We start from the raw sequence: 17,350 nt of genomic DNA, 5'->3' as shown, positions 1-17,350 counted from the left end.
CAACAGTCCCTATTTTAGCGAGACAGTCCCGATTATATGGGCCTGTCCCGCTGTCCCACCCGCGGGCGGCAGTGTCCCGCGGTGAGGGGGGGCTGTTGGGAGTCCCCCCTGTCGGCTGCTAAGCAGCGGGGAATAAACGCTGTGCGCATGCGCACAGCGTCTATCTCCGCAGCCAGGGGACTGGGGGCATGGCTAGAGGCTCACAGAGCCTCTGGGTCATGCCCCCATAGCGACAAAATGGGGGCGTGGCCTCACGGGAGAGCAGCGCGTATAGGCCACGCCCCCTAAATTAGACTACGCCCCGAAATTTACAGCACTGTCCCGGGACATGATTTTGTGCATGGCAGTGGGGTAGTGATGCAGCTTCACCTATCTGCTGATGTGACAATAATTAATGGTGCTGAGCATTGGGAGCTGAGGCACACTGAGTGCCCTAGTGTGCAGTGTATTCCTGGGAGCTGAATAAGTCCCTTCAGACTTTGCACAAGAAGTCAGAGGCTGAGAGACTTGTACTGATCTTGATTGGTGGAGCTCATCACATGCTTTTCAGGTCAGAGGAGGACAGCAGCAGCCTCGTTATGGGAGGCGTTTTAATCAGAGGCAGTGCTGAGCCTGTGAGGTCTCCTACAGAGCAAGGTACAGAGGGACAAAAACAGGTTTTTCATGTGGTGTATATATCCCCCCCTGCAGTTACCCATTGACTATTGATCCTTTATCCTGAGCCCCTTATGGGCACTTCTCCATTAGAGCTTCAGATTATCAGCCATTGTAGATCCCACAAGACATCCAATACCAGCAAGTTTGTACGTACTCTCCCACATCATTTTTCCCTATTCTTTCTGACCACCCCCAGTTGAAGACCACATATATTATGGGTACAACTCTCCAATAATCCATTTGCTTTAATCTGCTATTTTAGCGACTCTATGGACTGTAAGCTTATACTGTATTTGTTCTGTGTTGTGACAGTGTAATATTTTCCTTTGCAATTTGCGGCCAGTACTAACAAGAGGGAGAGTGGCCCCCTGTCTAAAGTGACCTGGTCCCTCCGAAGGCTTAACCAGCCCTGGGGGTTGGATGCTGGGCTGCACTCGCACCTGGACACCTCTGATCTGCCCCTCCTAGTGCTAGGAGCCACAGATAGGTCTGGGCAGTCGCTGGGTCTGTATCAATGCATTGTTCCTCATTCGCTTGCACTGCTGATCGGACGTAGCGCGGCAAGTTTCTGTACCGCACATGTTCCTATTGTGTCCGTACAAATATGCAGTTGCGATTTCTGACATACACAGGGAGAAGACTCCTGAAAATGTAGTGGGTGTTCCTGTACTTGGCCATCTTAACATATAGGGTACACAATGGGCATCTGCCTAGGGGCCCATAATTCTAGGGGCCATCGAGCAAGGGCGTGTGGTGGACACAAAATCAGTAAATAGCTGCCAGCATGCCATTGGTGGATAGCTGAATCCATCCACCAATCAGAGTTTACAATTCTCTGCCTGCCTCCCAGCCCACAGCCAGACAGTGAATGGATGTCAGCATGCTGGTTGGTGGAGGGAAGAAGCACCAATTAGAGTGCTTACAGCTAGTCACTGTTCATAAGAAAGTGTGGAGATGGAGCAGTACCGCAGGAGGAGTAAGTTATGGTATTCCCACGTCTACGGATGTTGTGGGTGTGTGTATCAGTCCCTGGACATTAGGGTGCACGGATGGACAGGAGATAAGGGTTTTGTAGCAGCATATGTGTAGCAGATGGCGGCAGCCAAGTGCAGACATGGACATGGTATTGCAGCATGGTGTTACCCGGGTACACTGGCTACATCTGCCCCCCCCCCCCCAGCAGCGCAGCATGGTGTTACCCATATACACAGGTTACATCTGCCCCCTGCAGTGCAGCATGGTGTTCCCCAGGTACACAGGTTACATCTGCCCCAGCAGCGCAGCATGGTGTTACCCATGTACACAGGTTACATCTGCCCCCTGCAGTGCAGCATGGTGTTACCCAGGTACACAGGCTACATCTGCCCCCCTGCAGTGCAGCATGGTGTTTCCTGGGTGAACAGGTTACATCTGCCCTCCCTGCAGTGCAGCATGATGGTACACAGGTTACATCTGCCCCCCCTGTAGCGCTACATGGTTTTACCCAGGCGCACACTTACATCTGCCCCATGCACAGCATGGTGTTGCCCAGGTGCACACTTACATCTGCCCCATGCACAGCATGGTGTTGCCCAGACGTACAGTTACATCTGCCCCATGCACAGCATGGTGTTACCCAGGCGCACAGTTACCTCTGCCCCATGCACAGCATGGTGTTACCCAGGCGCACACTTACATCTGCCCCATGCACAGCATGGTGTTACCCAGGCGCACAGTTACATCTGCCCCATGCACAGCATGGTGTTACCCAGATGCACACTTACATCTGCCCCATGCACAGCATGGTGTTACCCAGGCGCACAGTTACATCTGCCCCATGCACAGCATGGTGTTACCCAGGCGCACAGTTACATCTGCCCCATGCACAGCATGGCGTTACCCAGGCGCACAGTTACATCTGCCCCATGCACAGCATGGCGTTACCCAGACGCACAGTTACATCTGCCCCATGCACAGCATGGTGTTACCCAGACGCACAGTTACATCTGCCCCATGCACAGCATGGTGTTACCCAGACGCACAGTTACATCTGCCCCATGCACAGCATGGTGTTACCCAGACGCACAGTTACATCTGCCCCATGCACAGCATGATGTTACCCAGGCGCACAGTTACATCTGCCCCATGCACAGCATGGTGTTACCCAGACGCACAGTTACATCTGCCCCATGCACAGCATGGTGTTACCCAGGCGCACAGTTACATCTGCCCCATGCACAGCATGGTGTTACCCAGGCGCACAGTTACCTCTGCCCCATGCACAGCATGGTGTTACCCAGGCGCACAGTTACCTCTGCCCCATGCACAGCATGGTGTTACCCAGGCGCACAGTTACCTCTGCCCCATGCACAGCATGGTGTTACCCAGGCGCACAGTTACCTCTGCCCCATGCACAGCATGGTGTTACCCAGGCGCACACTTACCTCTGCCCCATGCACAGCATGGTGTTGCCCAGGCGCACACTTACATCTGCCCCATGCACAGCATGGTGTTGCCCAGGCGCACACTTACATCTGCCCCATGCACAGCATGGTGTTGCCCAGGCGCACAGTTACATCTGCCCCATGCACAGCATGGTGTTGCCCAGGCGCACAGTTACATCTGCCCCATGCACAGCATGGTGTTGCCCAGGCGCACAGTTACATCTGCCCCATGCACAGCATGGTGTTACCCAGGCGCACAGTTACATCTGCCCCATGCACAGCATGGTGTTACCCAGGCGCACAGTTACATCTGCCCCATGCACAGCATGGTGTTACCCAGGCGCACAGTTACCTCTGCCCCATGCACAGCATGGTGTTACCCAGGCGCACAGTTACATCTGCCCACCTGTAGCGCAGCATGGTGTTACCCAGACGGACAGTTACATCTGCCCCATGCACAGCATGGTGTTACCCAGGTGCACAGTTACTTCTGCCCCATGCACAGCATGGTGTTACCCAGGCGCACAGTTACATCTGCCCCATGCACAGCATGGTGTTACCCTGACGCACAGTTACATCTGCCCCATGCACAGCATGGTGTTACCCAGGCGCACAGTTACATCTGCCCCATGCACAGCATGGTGTTACCCAGGCGCACAGTTACATCTGCCCCATGCACAGCATGGTGTTACCCAGGCGCACAGTTACATCTGCCCACCTGTAGCGCAGCATGGTGTTACCCAGACGCACAGTTACATCTGCCCCATGCACAGCATGGTGTTACCCAGACGCACAGTTACATCTGCCCCATGCACAGCATGGTGTTACCCAGACGCACAGTTACATCTGCCCCATGCACAGCATGGTGTTACCCAGATGCTTTTTGCTCAGCCCTGTAATGAACCACAGTTGCTGCATACAATACCTGGAAGGCCGTGCATGAAGACAGATGGAACCCGTGATAGGAACAAGAGAGGTATGTTGGTGGCAAATGTGAGGATCAGGTAGTAGAAGGAAGCAGACAGGAAGGACAACGTGAGAGCGGCGCGTGTCCCATAATGATCGGAAAACCTGTGGGAACAGAATAGTACATTGTTACATATAGAAAACCTATAGACCAGAGATTCTCAAACTGTGGGTCCCGGCCTTCTAAACATGGGGTCACAACTCCATGTTGTCATACCTCCCAACTTTGGCAGCTCAGCAGGCGGGACGCTGCTGCTGAGCGCCGAAATTTTGGGGGGGCGTGACCTAATTTGGGGGCATGGCCTATACGCGCGGCTCTCCCGCGAGGCCACGCCCCCATTTTGCCGCTATGGGGGCATGACCCAAAGGCTCTGTGAGCCTCTAGCCATGCCCCCAGCCCCCTGGCTGCGGGAATAGATGCTGTGCGCATGCTTAGCAGCTGACAGGGGGGACTCCCAACAGCCCCCCCACACCGCGGGACACTGCCGCACGTGGGTGGGACAGCGGGACAGGCCCTGACAATCGGGACTGTCCCGATAAAATCGGGACTGTTGGGAGGTATGTGTTGTTGACAATCAGGCTGATGACTTTTCTAATCTTTGTCAGTGATTGAAGGAGTCTAAAAATCTGTGTAATTGTCTGTTAGTTTAGACTCCTCCCATCACTTTGTGCCTCCACATTGCTGCCATGTATGTGCTGTCTGCTGACTACACATGTGATGTGATGGGTTATGGTATATTAGACTCCTCCCATTACTCTGTGCCCCCACAGTGCTGCCATGTATGTGCTGTCTGCTGACTACACATGTGATGTGATGGGTTATGGTATATTAGACTCCTCCCATTACTCTGTGCCCCCACAGTGCTGCCATGTATGTGCTGTCTGCTGACTACCCATCACTGTGTGCCTCCACAATGCCATACCTCCCAACACTCACGATTTCAGCGGGACAGTCCCGATTACCGGGTCCTGTCCCGCTGTCCCACCCGCGGCCAGAGGTGTCCCGCTGCGGGGGGGGGGGGGGCAGTTGGGAGCCCCCCTAATTTAACAGAATAGACGCTGTGCGCATGCGCACAGCGTCTATTCCCGGCCGAAAACGGGGACATGGCTCATTTGCATAAGCTGTGCCCCTCATTTACATAAGCTGTGCCCCTCATTTACATACGCCACACCCCCTTTTTGGACGCTCGCGCGCCTATTTCTGCAGCTACAAAGTTGGGAGGTATGCAATGCTGCCATGTATGTGCTGTCTGCTGACTACACATGTGATGTGCAGTAACTTGTTGGGGGTCCTGTCATTATTTTTATTGTCTAATGGGGTCCCATAGCAAAATAGTTTGAGGACCCCTGCTATAGACTGTCACCCAGGAGCGACCCCTACTGGTTATCTGCTTTAATGTTCTTGGAGAATCCAACACTGGAAATCCTTCCATGCTTCTGATTGGATAGGTATAGGCCTATGAGTCCTTTGCTGGATCCCACACTGCTCAGAGATCAGTACAGAGGCTGACCAGCAGGTGGCTCCACTATATATATATATATATATATATATATATATATATATATATATATATATATATATATATATATATATATATATATATATATATATATATATATATATATATATATATATAACAAGGTTTTTCAAAACGGCACTCAAAAGTCATATAGCAACGGTGGTGCAGGGTCCAGACACAGCAAATGATAGAGACAGCACTTACCCAACCTTGCAGAAGGGAAGAAGACAGACCAGCACTCGTTTTAAAGAAGTATTTGTATTAAAGAGTATTTACAGCACGGCAAACATCTTTACAAACATCACACAGACCCGACAGTCTGTTTCAACTGTGCTCTAACCAGTGAGGAAAACTGGTTAGAGCCCAGTTGAAACAGACTGTCGGGTCTGTCTGATGTTTGCCGTGCTGTAAATACTCTTTAATACAAATACTTCTTTAAAACGAGTGCTGGTCTGTCTTCTTCCCTTCTGCAAGGTTGGGTAAGTGCTGTATATATATATGTATGTGTATATATATATATATATATATATATATATATATATATATCATAAACCTACCCCTCTAGTAAGCTGCATCTACAGTATATGCAATCAATACAATTTTGTTTGAATATGTAAACTTAGATTTTTTTTTATTTTTTTATCTTATTAAACCATTTGTGTCAGTGTCAGGCAGCTCTGAAATAGACAATATGCACCAGACCAGAAGCTGTCACCTGGCGCGACGGACTGATGTGCAGGGCTCTTGTAGAAATAAAAATCAGTGGAAACTATTTAAAACCTGCATTCTATACATACAGGAAAGTGTAAAACACGCCGGGGCACAGACGGTGCCGTGACAACATAAGGCGAGGTGGAAGGCGGTTTTCATTATGCTATTTTGTTACTATAAGTGGTTTATAGGATGCTTCTCCCTGGAATAAGGTGAGGTCAGTGACACCGTACACATAACACTGTTGTAGGATAGAGGTGACTGACCTCATACAATTCTCCCACTGTAAAGTGACATCACTCGGCTCTACTGTAAATGTACTCCGGGATTCCACCTGTGGGGTATACTTGCAGATTGGGTAAAAAGAACCAGGACAATCTGGGGGCACAGGTCTGATACAAGAGGTGTAGTTGGGCCCCAATATTTTGCAGCCATCTGTTTTCAGTAGAAGGAGTCTGGTTTTTACAACAGGGTGCAGCTACACACCTATGCACTTAGCGCCCATACACACTGGGAGACTTTGAGCTGTAATCCACTCAAAACAGCAAAGCCCCCAGTGTGTAAGGCGCGGCGGTGATGCGCGCTCCTGCATCATCGCCGGGAAAGCCGCTCATCTGCGGCTTTAAGGATGGCTTTGCATAGCATTGCGCCATTAGCTCCGGTCTCCAGTACCGCCAACAGGGGGGTGCCTTGGGTACAGCTGGAGGGGCCTGGCAGCTGCCTACAGCGGTGCCAACCTCCCCCATGGCACCCGCTCACCACCTCCCCCTCCCGGCGCCGGCGGCCCCAAACCAGGCACGCACAATACACAGTGCAGCCTTCAGAGCGCCGAGCCCAGGACACAGAGGGTCTCGGCGCTCTGAAGGCTGCACTGTGCAGTGTGCGCTCTGGACCTGACCGTGGAGGCTGAAGGAGCCGGAGGGCGATGCCGCAACGCAGGTGATGGTAAGTTATGGGGAGGGGGAGGTGGGGTGCTGGCAGGCGCGGGCGCGTGGGGGGATATGGCGCTGTACCACTGTGCCGATGGGGGCCTGGACTGTAGGTCAGTCCCGGGCCCCAACAGTTCTAGTGGCGGCCCTGCCGGTCTTTATTAGGCTGATTTAATTGCAGAGCCAAGTAAGTCCGAGGCTACCCGACTTTTGCGATGAGTGGTGACCAGTGGGGAAATGATTGGCTGATGAGCATCTCAGCGGCAGATCCTTTGTTAGCTGTACACAGCTATACGCATAGCAAGCGCATTCATTGACAAGGCGGGGTTACACTACAGATGGAGGCGTCTACCCTATCACCGGCCGCTGCAAGTTTGCTCAGCAGTGATCAGGTCTGAATTGGGAGCATTGAGTGTGAACTGATTCTGTTGTATAGACGAGCGACAGTGGATTATGTTGCAAATGAGCCATGGCGCTACCTATGCCATAATCCACCATAGACTTGGGTTTCAAAAAGTTTGTGCAAGATGGGTACCGAAACAACTCACCGAAGTACACAAAAAGAAGAGTTTGGACATCTGCAAACAAAATGTGGACTGATAATCTTATAAAGTTTCAAAGTTTCTCATAAAGAACCATTACCGGTGACAAGACACAGATTCATCACTACAAGCCTGAGCGTAAACGGCAGGGAATGGAAACATCCTCAATCACTGACCTAAGTTCAAAAGTCAGCTGACAAATTGATGCTGATGGTATTGCGGGATTCTCAAGGGCGGTATTGGAACATACCATTGCTCATTACAGGTATAACAATCACCAGCGCTCATTACAATACAGACAAAACCCAGAGAACTGCTATCCAAGGCTCAGGGCCAGATGGGTCAAGCTTCAAAAAGTGATAAAAGGGATAGTGATAAACAGCCAGCCAATCAGCTCCTATCTGCCATGTTACAGGCTGGTTTGAAAAAATGACAGTTGGGCACTGATTGGCTGGTGGTTTAATACTCTTCGCTTTAGCACTTTTTGAAGCTTGATACATCTGGCTGTTATACTGTTAGTTTTGAGGTGTAAAAGCATCTCCCTATAGTCCTGATCTTGCCCCATCACCTATTTAGTCCTAAGAGGACCAAGATTCACATCTGGTGAAGACAGCGGTGCACTTGCCGAGTGACACGCTTAAGCACGATCGCTCAGCATACATCGCGGCACGCCCGCTCGGCACACCGCCATGTGCGCTCCCCCAAATTACTATTGCTTACCAGCAGCGGCGGCGCAACATCTCCCTCCAGCAGCAACGGTGCGGCATCTTCTCCCTCCTTCATGAACGGTCGGGACTCGGAGCACTCACTCCACAGTGCAGCCTGCAGAGCGCCGAGCCTCTCTGTATCCTATGTTCGGCGCTCTGCTGGCTGCACTGTGTATTGTGTGTGCCTGGTCGACGGCGCCTGGTGGGGGATGCATTGTGCGGGTGCAGGGGGTGGTACCGTGCCACTGTGGGCAGCTGCCCAGGCCCCTCCAGAGGCCAGGGCCCGGGACAGCTGTATCCACGGCACCCCCCTGTCGGCGGCCCTGCTCCGGGGGTTTGCACATGTGCATATTCCCGCATGAGCAAACCCCAAACATCGGCTGGGGGAGCAAATTCGGAGACCTGATCTGATATACAAACAGACATAAAAAAGCTCTGCATCAGCACAATAGGGCTGATTACTTTACCTGCCGAAAATGGGACCACCCAGGAGCTGAAGAATCCCGAAAAACGTCTGCAAGTAGCCAAACCCCACAGTGTCCAATCCGAGATCCTTTGCCAGATACTGTAATATGAGAAATGATAGAGGAATGTTAGCTCCTGTGACCAGATAACAGCATATAGCGCTGGTGGTTCCGGTTGATGATACACAGTCAATAGTCGGGATGCAGTCAATTTACCTACAGTCACTATCCTGACGGTCAAAATACCGACCACCATTGACTGACGGTCAAAATACAGACATACATTATGTTGACATAGTCAAAATGCCGACACGGTTAACATACTAACATGTAAAATGTCGACATATTAAAAAGTTGACATGAGTTTTTCCTGATTTTTTTTTTTTTAAACCAACTTGTTCATACTTACCATCCCAGCGGATGTGGAGGGAGAATATAATAGTGTGTCTATCACAGCGAGCCATGTGAAAGGAGGCGGTACACTTATAGTGTCCATGTCAACCGATGTCGTCATAGACACCCAAACAAAAGTTAAAAAAAATCATGTTTACTCTTTGGCCTGTCAACATTTTAAATTACAGTATTTTGACTTTGGGATTTTAACCCCTTACCGCCGCAGCCTGTTTTTGCCTTCCTGACCGAGCCCTTTTTTTCAAATCTGACATGTATCACTTACAGTAAGTGGGGATAACTTTTTTTTGCTTTTACTTATCCCAGTGATTTTGAGATTGTTTTCTCGTGACACATTGTACTTCAAGTTAGTGGTAAATTTTGGTCGATACAGTCTGTGTTTTTTTGTGAAAAATACCAAAATGTCGTAAAAAAATTGAAAATTTAGCAATTTTCAAAATGTTAAATTTTCTGCTTGTGAGACAAATAATCATACCACTCAAAATAGTTAATAACTAACATAGACCATATGTCTACTTTATGTTTCCATCATTATTTCAACCTCCTTTTAATTTTTTTGGACACTAGGAGGCTTAAAATATGAATAGCAAATTCTCAAATTTTCAAGAAAATTTCAAACACTGATACTAGAAGTACTGGGGCCCTCTGCCTGCTGGTTCCCAAATATTAGGCCCTTTATGACTTCCTCTTGAAAGTGCATAAATGTCCCCGTCTGGCTGGTAGAACGGAATAGTACGTAAGCGTTATACAGTGCCATCTGGATGATATACACGGCCAGCTTCTTGTACCATATTTTTGTTTTCCGCAGGGCACTGTATGGCTTCAGTACCTGATCTGAAAGATCCACTCCGCCCATGTACTTATTGTAATCTAGGATACAAATAGGTTTTGAGGTGTGGGTACTGGTACCTCGTACAGGGACGGAGGTGGTACTGTCTCCGTGAATTGTTGTCAGTATAAGGACATCCCTCTTGTCCTTATATTTGACCAACAACATATTTTCGGTGCATATTCCCCTGCTTTCACCCTTTCTCAGTAATTGGGCAACGTGCGTTTTTGGGAGGCCTCTTTGGTTCTTGCGCACAGTACCGTAAGCTGCTGTACCTCTTGAACCAAGGGCCTTAAACAGGGGGATGCTGGTGTAAAAGTTATCCACATAGAGGTGATAACCTTTATCCAGGAAGGGGTGCACTAAATCCCAGACAATCTTTCCACTAACACCTACGAGGGAGGGGGGGCATTCTGGCGGTTCAATTCTTGTGTCCTTCCCTTCATATACCCTAAACCTGTGGGTGTACCCTGAGGTACTTTCGCACAGCTTATACATTTTTATGCCATACCTTGCCCTCTTATTGGGAAGGTACTGGCGGAATTTAACCCTTCCTTTAAAATGTATAAGTGACTCGTCCACACAAATGAATTTTTGGGGGATGTACATCTCAGCAAATTTGGCGCTGAAATGATCAATGACCGGCCTGACTTTGAATAGCCGGTCAAAGGTGGGATCATCTCTGGGTGGGCACTGTGCATTTTCGTTGTAATGCAAAAATTTAAGGATCGTCTCAAAACGAGACCGGGTCATGGCCATACGATGAAGTGGGGTGCTGTACAGAACATCTGTACTCCAATATTGCCTAATTTCTGGCTTTTTAACTATGCCCATATGTAACACCAGACCCCAAAACGTCATCATCTCTACTGCATCTACAGGGGTCCACCTAGCAAATGATGACGTGGGGTTTTGGGCAATAAACTGCTGGGCATATAAATTACTTTGGTCCACCATTAAATTTATAAAATCATCTGAGAAAAAGACTTTGAAAAAGTCAATTTCTTTGAGGCCTGTACTATCAAATTGGATTCCTGGGTTGGCCAAAAACTCAGGAACCTGGGGCACAAAATTGTCTGGTGGTGGGGTCCATACGAGATCAATCATTGGGGGGGGGGGGTCTCAGCTGCTCTACGGGGGCGTCTTTGAGGGGGTCCCTCATCACTAGAGGAGGAAGAGGAGCTTAAGACAAATGCCAATTCATCGCTTACTTCACTGGCTGTGTCAGTGTCAGAGGCAAGAAGGGCATATGCCTCCTCCGCTGAAAACAGTCTTTGCGATGATTGGGACATTTTTATTATTTTTAAGTGTAGTGTTTCAACACGTGTATAGTGTAGGGGGGGGGGGTACAAACTTTATTTCAACACGGGGGGTATGTAGTGTGTATGTAGTGCTTTAACACGTGTAAGTTTAAAAGAAAAAAAAAAAAAGCTCCTGCGCCAAAAATTGAGCACAGATGTTGGTCAGTAACGTCCGTCACTGATCAGCGCTCAGCGGGCACAGGACACCCACAAAAGCACCGTGGGTGTAAAAACAATTTAAAAAAAAAAAAAACCACAGCACTCTCCAAAAAAAAACAATTAAAAAAAACTGCAGAAAAAAAATTATATCAACCCTGTGCCAAAAATGCTGTTCAGTGATGTACGTCACTGATCAGCGCTCAGCGGCCACAGGACACCCACAAAAGCAACGTGGGTGTAAAAACAATTAAAAAAAAAAAAACCACAGCACTCTCCAAAAAAAAAACAATAAAAAAAAACTGCTGAAAAAAAATTATATCAACCCTGTGCCAAAAATGCTGTTCAGTGATGTACGTCACTGATCAGCGCTCAGCGGCCACAGGACACCCACAAAAGCAACGTGGGTGTAAAAACAATAAAAAAAAAAAAACCACAGCACTCTCCAAAAAAAAAAAAATTAAAAAAAAACTGCTGATGACTCAAAGGCAACAGAAATTTGATCAAAAAAAAAAAAAATTAGATCAACCCTGTGCCAAAAATGCTGATCAGTGATGTATGTCACTGATCAGCGCTCAGCAGCCACAGGACACCCACAAAAGCACCGTGGGTGTAAAAACAAAACCCCACAGCACTCTCCAAAAAAAAAAACTGCTGATCAGTGATGCAACACTGATTAGCAGTGAGGGGCAGCAGGCACACAACTGTGGGTGCAACCTGACAGGGTATATATATAAAAAAAAAAACCTGCACCCCAAAAAAAGGTGCTGATCACTTAGTTTATAGTGATCAGCACAAAAGGGGGGCAGCAGGGGGGAGCAGATACAAAATTATAGCACAAAATAATAGCACACAATTTAAATCTCTGCCACAATGAGCAGCAACACAAGGAAGTCACAAGGAAGTCACACCAGGAGCTGGCAGCACGGATGCCACCAACGATCAGGTCAGTATAGGGCACAGATGGGCACGGAGACCGCTCTGCACGCTGTTCCTGACCGGAATGGCGGCTGCAGGGCTGTCTCCGTTATTTCATCTGAGGTGAAATGGCTGTGATTGGTCCGTCGGTCCGACGGACCAATCACAGCCTTTTGGGGCCAGGTGGGGTGAGGTGGGGTGACACCAGTGTCACCCTTACACCCGGTGGTGATTGGTGCTGTACTTTACAGCACCAATCACCACCGATCCCTGTGTCACCGGCGAACGTTATTCGCCGGTACACAGAAAACGCTGTAATTGAACAGCCAATCACAGCGATCGCCGAACGGGGGGGGGGGGGGGGGGTATCGCTGCCCCCCCTGGGCAATGAGGGAAGATGTCTGCTGTCCCTCTATCACCGCGTCTCTAGACGCGGTGGCACTTTAAAGTCATGACGTACATTTACGCCATGTGTCGGGAAGTACATCCCGGCCATGACGTAAATGTACGTCAAATGTCGGGAAGGGGTTAACTGTCTATCTAAAAATCCATGCCCTACTGCAGGGATGGGGAATCTTTGTCACTCCAGCTGCTGTTGAACTACACATCCCAGAATGCCCTGCGGCAGTTTTAGAATGGACAAATAGCAAACTGTAGCAAGGCATGCTGGGATGTGTAGTTCAACAACAGCTGGAGTGCCAAATTTAAGGCAGATGTATTAAGCCTGGTTAAGAGATAAACTGGAGATAAAGTGGAAGGAGATAACGCACCAGCCAATCAGCTGGCAGTTGAGAGCCGATTGGCTGGTGCGTGATCTCCTTCCACTTTATCGCCACTTTTTTTCTTCACTGGGGTTAATACATCTGCCCCAATCAGCCTGTCATGTGATGTCACTGAGGCACCCACTGCCATCTTTGCTCTTGGCAGCACTTGCAGACTCATTGTAGAGCTTACCCCCCCCCCAGGTGCGGAGTGTGTGTGACCTGTATTTCGGCATTGTGTACCTACTTAGCACATTAACCCTGAGTTAACCAATAGGTCTGCAATCTTCACATGACTCCACTGACGGGTACATTGTGCTGAGATTCCTTCTTGTATTCTTTCAGTTACTGTCTGCATTCTGCTATCTGTATCTACCTGTATAATATGTGGCATACCGGTATTACAGCTCTGCATTGTTATACTGCCGTGCTATATATAATCTCCCTGGGACCTGATTCATATTACCCGATCATTGTCCAACAATAGTTTCTGGTCTTGTTACCTGTTTTAATAGCCAGATACCAGTTACAGTAGTGAGGTAATAGCCGGATGCCAGTTATAGTACTGAGGTTTTAGCCAGATGTCAGTCCCAGTACTGAGGTAATAGCCAGATGCCAGTTACAGTACTAAGGTAATAGACAGATGCCAGTTACAGTACTGAGGTAATAGCCGGGTACCGGTTACAGTACTGAGGTAAATAGCCAGATATCAGTTACAGTACTGAGGTAATAGCCGGGTACCAGTTACAGTACTGAGGTAATAGACAGATGCCAGTTACAGTACTGAGGTAATAGCCGGGTACCAGTTAGAGTACTGAGGTAAATAGCCAGATATCAGTTACAGTACTGAGGTAATAGCCAGGTACCAGTTACAGTACTGAGGTAATAGCCAGATGTCAGTCCCAGTACTGAGGTAATAGCCAGATGCCAGTTACAGTACTGAGGTAATAGACAGATGCCAGTTACAGTACTGAGGTAATAGCCGGGTACCGGTTACAGTACTGAGGTAAATAGCCAGATGCCAGTTACAGTACTGAGGTAATAGACAGATGCCAGTTACAGTACTGAGGTAATAGCCGGGTACCAGTTACAGTACTGAAGTAATAGACAGATGCCAGTTACAGTACTGAGATAATAGCCGGGTACCAGTTACAGTACTGAGGTAAATAGCCAGGTACCAGTTACAGTACTGAGGTAATAGCCAGATGTCAGTCCCAGTACTGAGGTAATAGCCAGATGCCAGTTACAGTACTGAGGTAATAGACAGATGCCAGTTACAGTACTGAGGTAATAGCCGGGTAACAGTTACAGTACTGAGGTAAATAGCCAGATATCAGTTACAGTACTGAGGTAAATAGCCAGATATCAGTTACAGTACTGAGGTAATAGCCGGGTACCAGTTACAGTACTGAGGTAATAGATAGATGCCGGTTACAGTACTGAAGTAATAGCCTGGTACCAGTTACAGTACTGAGGTAAATAGCCAGATATCAGTTACAGTACTGAGGTAAATAGCCAGATATCAGTTACAGTACTGAGGTAATAGCCGGGTACCAGTTACAGTACTGAGGTAATAGCCAGATGTCAGTTATAGTACTGAGGTAATAGCCGGATGACAGTTACAGTACTGAGGTAATAGCCGGATTTCAGTTACAGTACTGAAGTAATAGCCAGGTGCCAGTTACAGTGCTGAGGTAATAGCCGGGTGTCAGTCACGGTACTGAGTTAATAGCCAGATACCAGTTACAGTGCTGAGGTAATAGCCGGGTGTCAGTCACGGTACTGAGTTAATAGCCAGATACCAGTTACAGTGCTGAGGTAATAGCCGGATGCAAGTTACAGCACTGAGGTAATAGCCAGATGTCAGTAATGGTACTGAGGTAATAGCCAGATGTCAGTAATGGTACTGAGGTAATAGCCGGCTGCCAGTCACAGTACTAAGGTCAAATCCAGATGCCAGTTACAGTGCTGAGGTAATAGCTGGATGTCAGTTACGGTACTGAGGTAATAATTGGGTGTCAGTTTCGGTACTGAGGTAATAGCAGGATGTCAGTTACGGTACTGAGATAATAGCCGGATGTCCGTTATGGTACCTGAGGTATTAGCCGGATGTCAGTTATGAAACTGAGGTAATAGCCGGATGTCAGTTACGGTACTGAGGTAATAGCTGGGTATCAATTATGGAACTGAGGTATTAGCCAGATGTCAGTTACGGTACTGAGGTATTAGCCAGATGTCAGTTATGGAACTGCGGTATTAGCTGGGTGTCAGCAGCGATATTGCCGAGTGTCTGGACAGCATCTTATAGAATAGGCTTAAGGTGGCCATACACACGCAGATTTATCTTCAGATCTGGCTGGTTGGAACAAAATCCTGGTTATGGATGAGAATAACAGTTGACCATTTGCTTGGAAATGCTGGAAAACTGACAAACTGTCACTCATCCATAACCAAGTTTTTGTTCCAACCGGGCAAATCTAAAGATAAATCTTACTAGTGTATGGTCACCTTAACACTGCTCCTCACCACTATAGGCGCACGCAAGCAGCCACCAGATGGCGTTTGGTGGCACAATCCAAGTGTTGCTCCAATCAGGTGCACGCTGCGGCTATCGCTGATATTACTGTTACGTTGATGGGCTGGTAACTAGTACAACAATAATGTGCATGAAATCCTGGCAACACCTCCTGTGTCCTCTATAGAAGGTTTGCCCCTGTTACCTATAGTGATGGCCAGCCTGCAGCACCCTGATCCCCTCAGCTCTCCGTGCACCTTACATAACGCTACTTACCGGCGTGACTGCAAACTGCATGAACAGGCAGGAGATATCTGCTGTTGTCAGCAGGTAGGTTATCCTGATGACCTGCTGTTTGGATCTGGGGTTCCCCGTATCTGTAGCCATGCTGGTAATTGGATCACAGCTTGTGTCCTGTGCTCCGGATTCAGACAAATGACATTTGTGAATTTGCTTTGCACCCAGTTCCTGTATGTTCAGAGTAAAGTTCAGAGGAGATCCCACCCCCGGCATGTCAGACTCTGCTCTGTGTATTAACCACTGCAGGACGGCCCGGGGCTACTGGCTGCTGCTGGTTATAGGGAGAATGCTGGAACCACACTCATCCAGCTGTCCCTAAAACTCACCCACATGCGCCTGACCTACTATGTGCACTTAGGGCAGGATTCCGTGTTGGACGCATCCTGACATCGCTGTATTACATTATAATCCTGGTGAATAACATGGGTATTTCTTCTGCGTGAAAGGGTCAACACGGGTCATAAATCCCGTGTCCTCGACCCTGGTCAATTCCAGGGTCGGAGACACGGGTGTGACCTTTCACACAGAAAAAGGACCCGTGTTATTCACGAAATTACCGGGTAGAACTGCTTCAACCGGTAATTTCGTTTTCTGTCTGAAAGGGGTAGAGAGCTGTAGTTGAAATACAGTGATAGTGGAGGACACCTGTGTACACATCAGTGATAGGGGAGGGCACCTGTGTACACATCAGTGATAGGGGAGGGCTCCTGTGTACACATCAGTGATAGGGGAGGACACCTGTGTACACATCAGTTATAGGGGAGGGCACCTGTGTACACATCAGTGATAGGCGAGGGCACCTGTGTACACATCAGTGATAGGGGAGGGCACCCGTGTACACATCAGTGATAGGGGAGGGCACCCGTGTACACATCAGTGATAGGGGAGGGCACCTGTGTACACATCAGTGATAGGGGAGGGCACCTGTGTACACATCAGTGATAGGGGAGGGCACCTGTGTACACATCAGTGATAGGGGAGGGCACCTGTGTACACATCAGTGATAGGGGAGGGCTCCTGTGTACACATCAGTGATAGGGGAGGGCACCTGTGTACACATCAGTGATAGGGGAGGGCACCTGTGTACACATCAGTGATAGGCGAGGGCACCCGTGTACACATCAGTGATAGGGGAGGGCACCCGTGTACACATCAGTGATAGGGGAGGGCACCCGTGTACACATCAGTGATAGGGGAGGGCACCCGTGTACACATCAGTGATAGGGGAGGGCACCCGTGT

General features: G+C 48.7%; 1 protein-coding gene across 1 annotated transcript in view; it reads right to left on the bottom strand.

The window, feature by feature from the left end:
- SLC67A1 (solute carrier family 67 member 1) overlaps nucleotides 1-16,324 on the bottom strand; it is a 59,681-nt gene extending 43,357 nt beyond the window's left edge. The window contains exons 1-3 of the mRNA XM_083163922.1: nucleotides 16,087-16,324; nucleotides 8,923-9,020; nucleotides 4,006-4,151 (exon numbers count right to left, since the gene is read on the bottom strand). Coding sequence (XP_083020048.1) covers nucleotides 4,006-4,151; nucleotides 8,923-9,020; nucleotides 16,087-16,323 — 481 coding nt within the window. The 5' untranslated portion in view covers nucleotide 16,324. The remainder of the gene's footprint in view (nucleotides 1-4,005; nucleotides 4,152-8,922; nucleotides 9,021-16,086) is intronic.
- Between the last annotated feature and the right edge of the window lie 1,026 nt (nucleotides 16,325-17,350).

This window comes from Crinia signifera, chromosome 11 (assembly GCF_055691185.1).
Source record: "Crinia signifera chromosome 11, ASM5569118v1, whole genome shotgun sequence".
Taxonomy (NCBI): Eukaryota; Metazoa; Chordata; class Amphibia; order Anura; family Myobatrachidae; genus Crinia; species Crinia signifera.
Note: the sequence above shows the minus strand (reverse complement) of the source record. Positions and strands in the feature narration are given on the sequence as shown.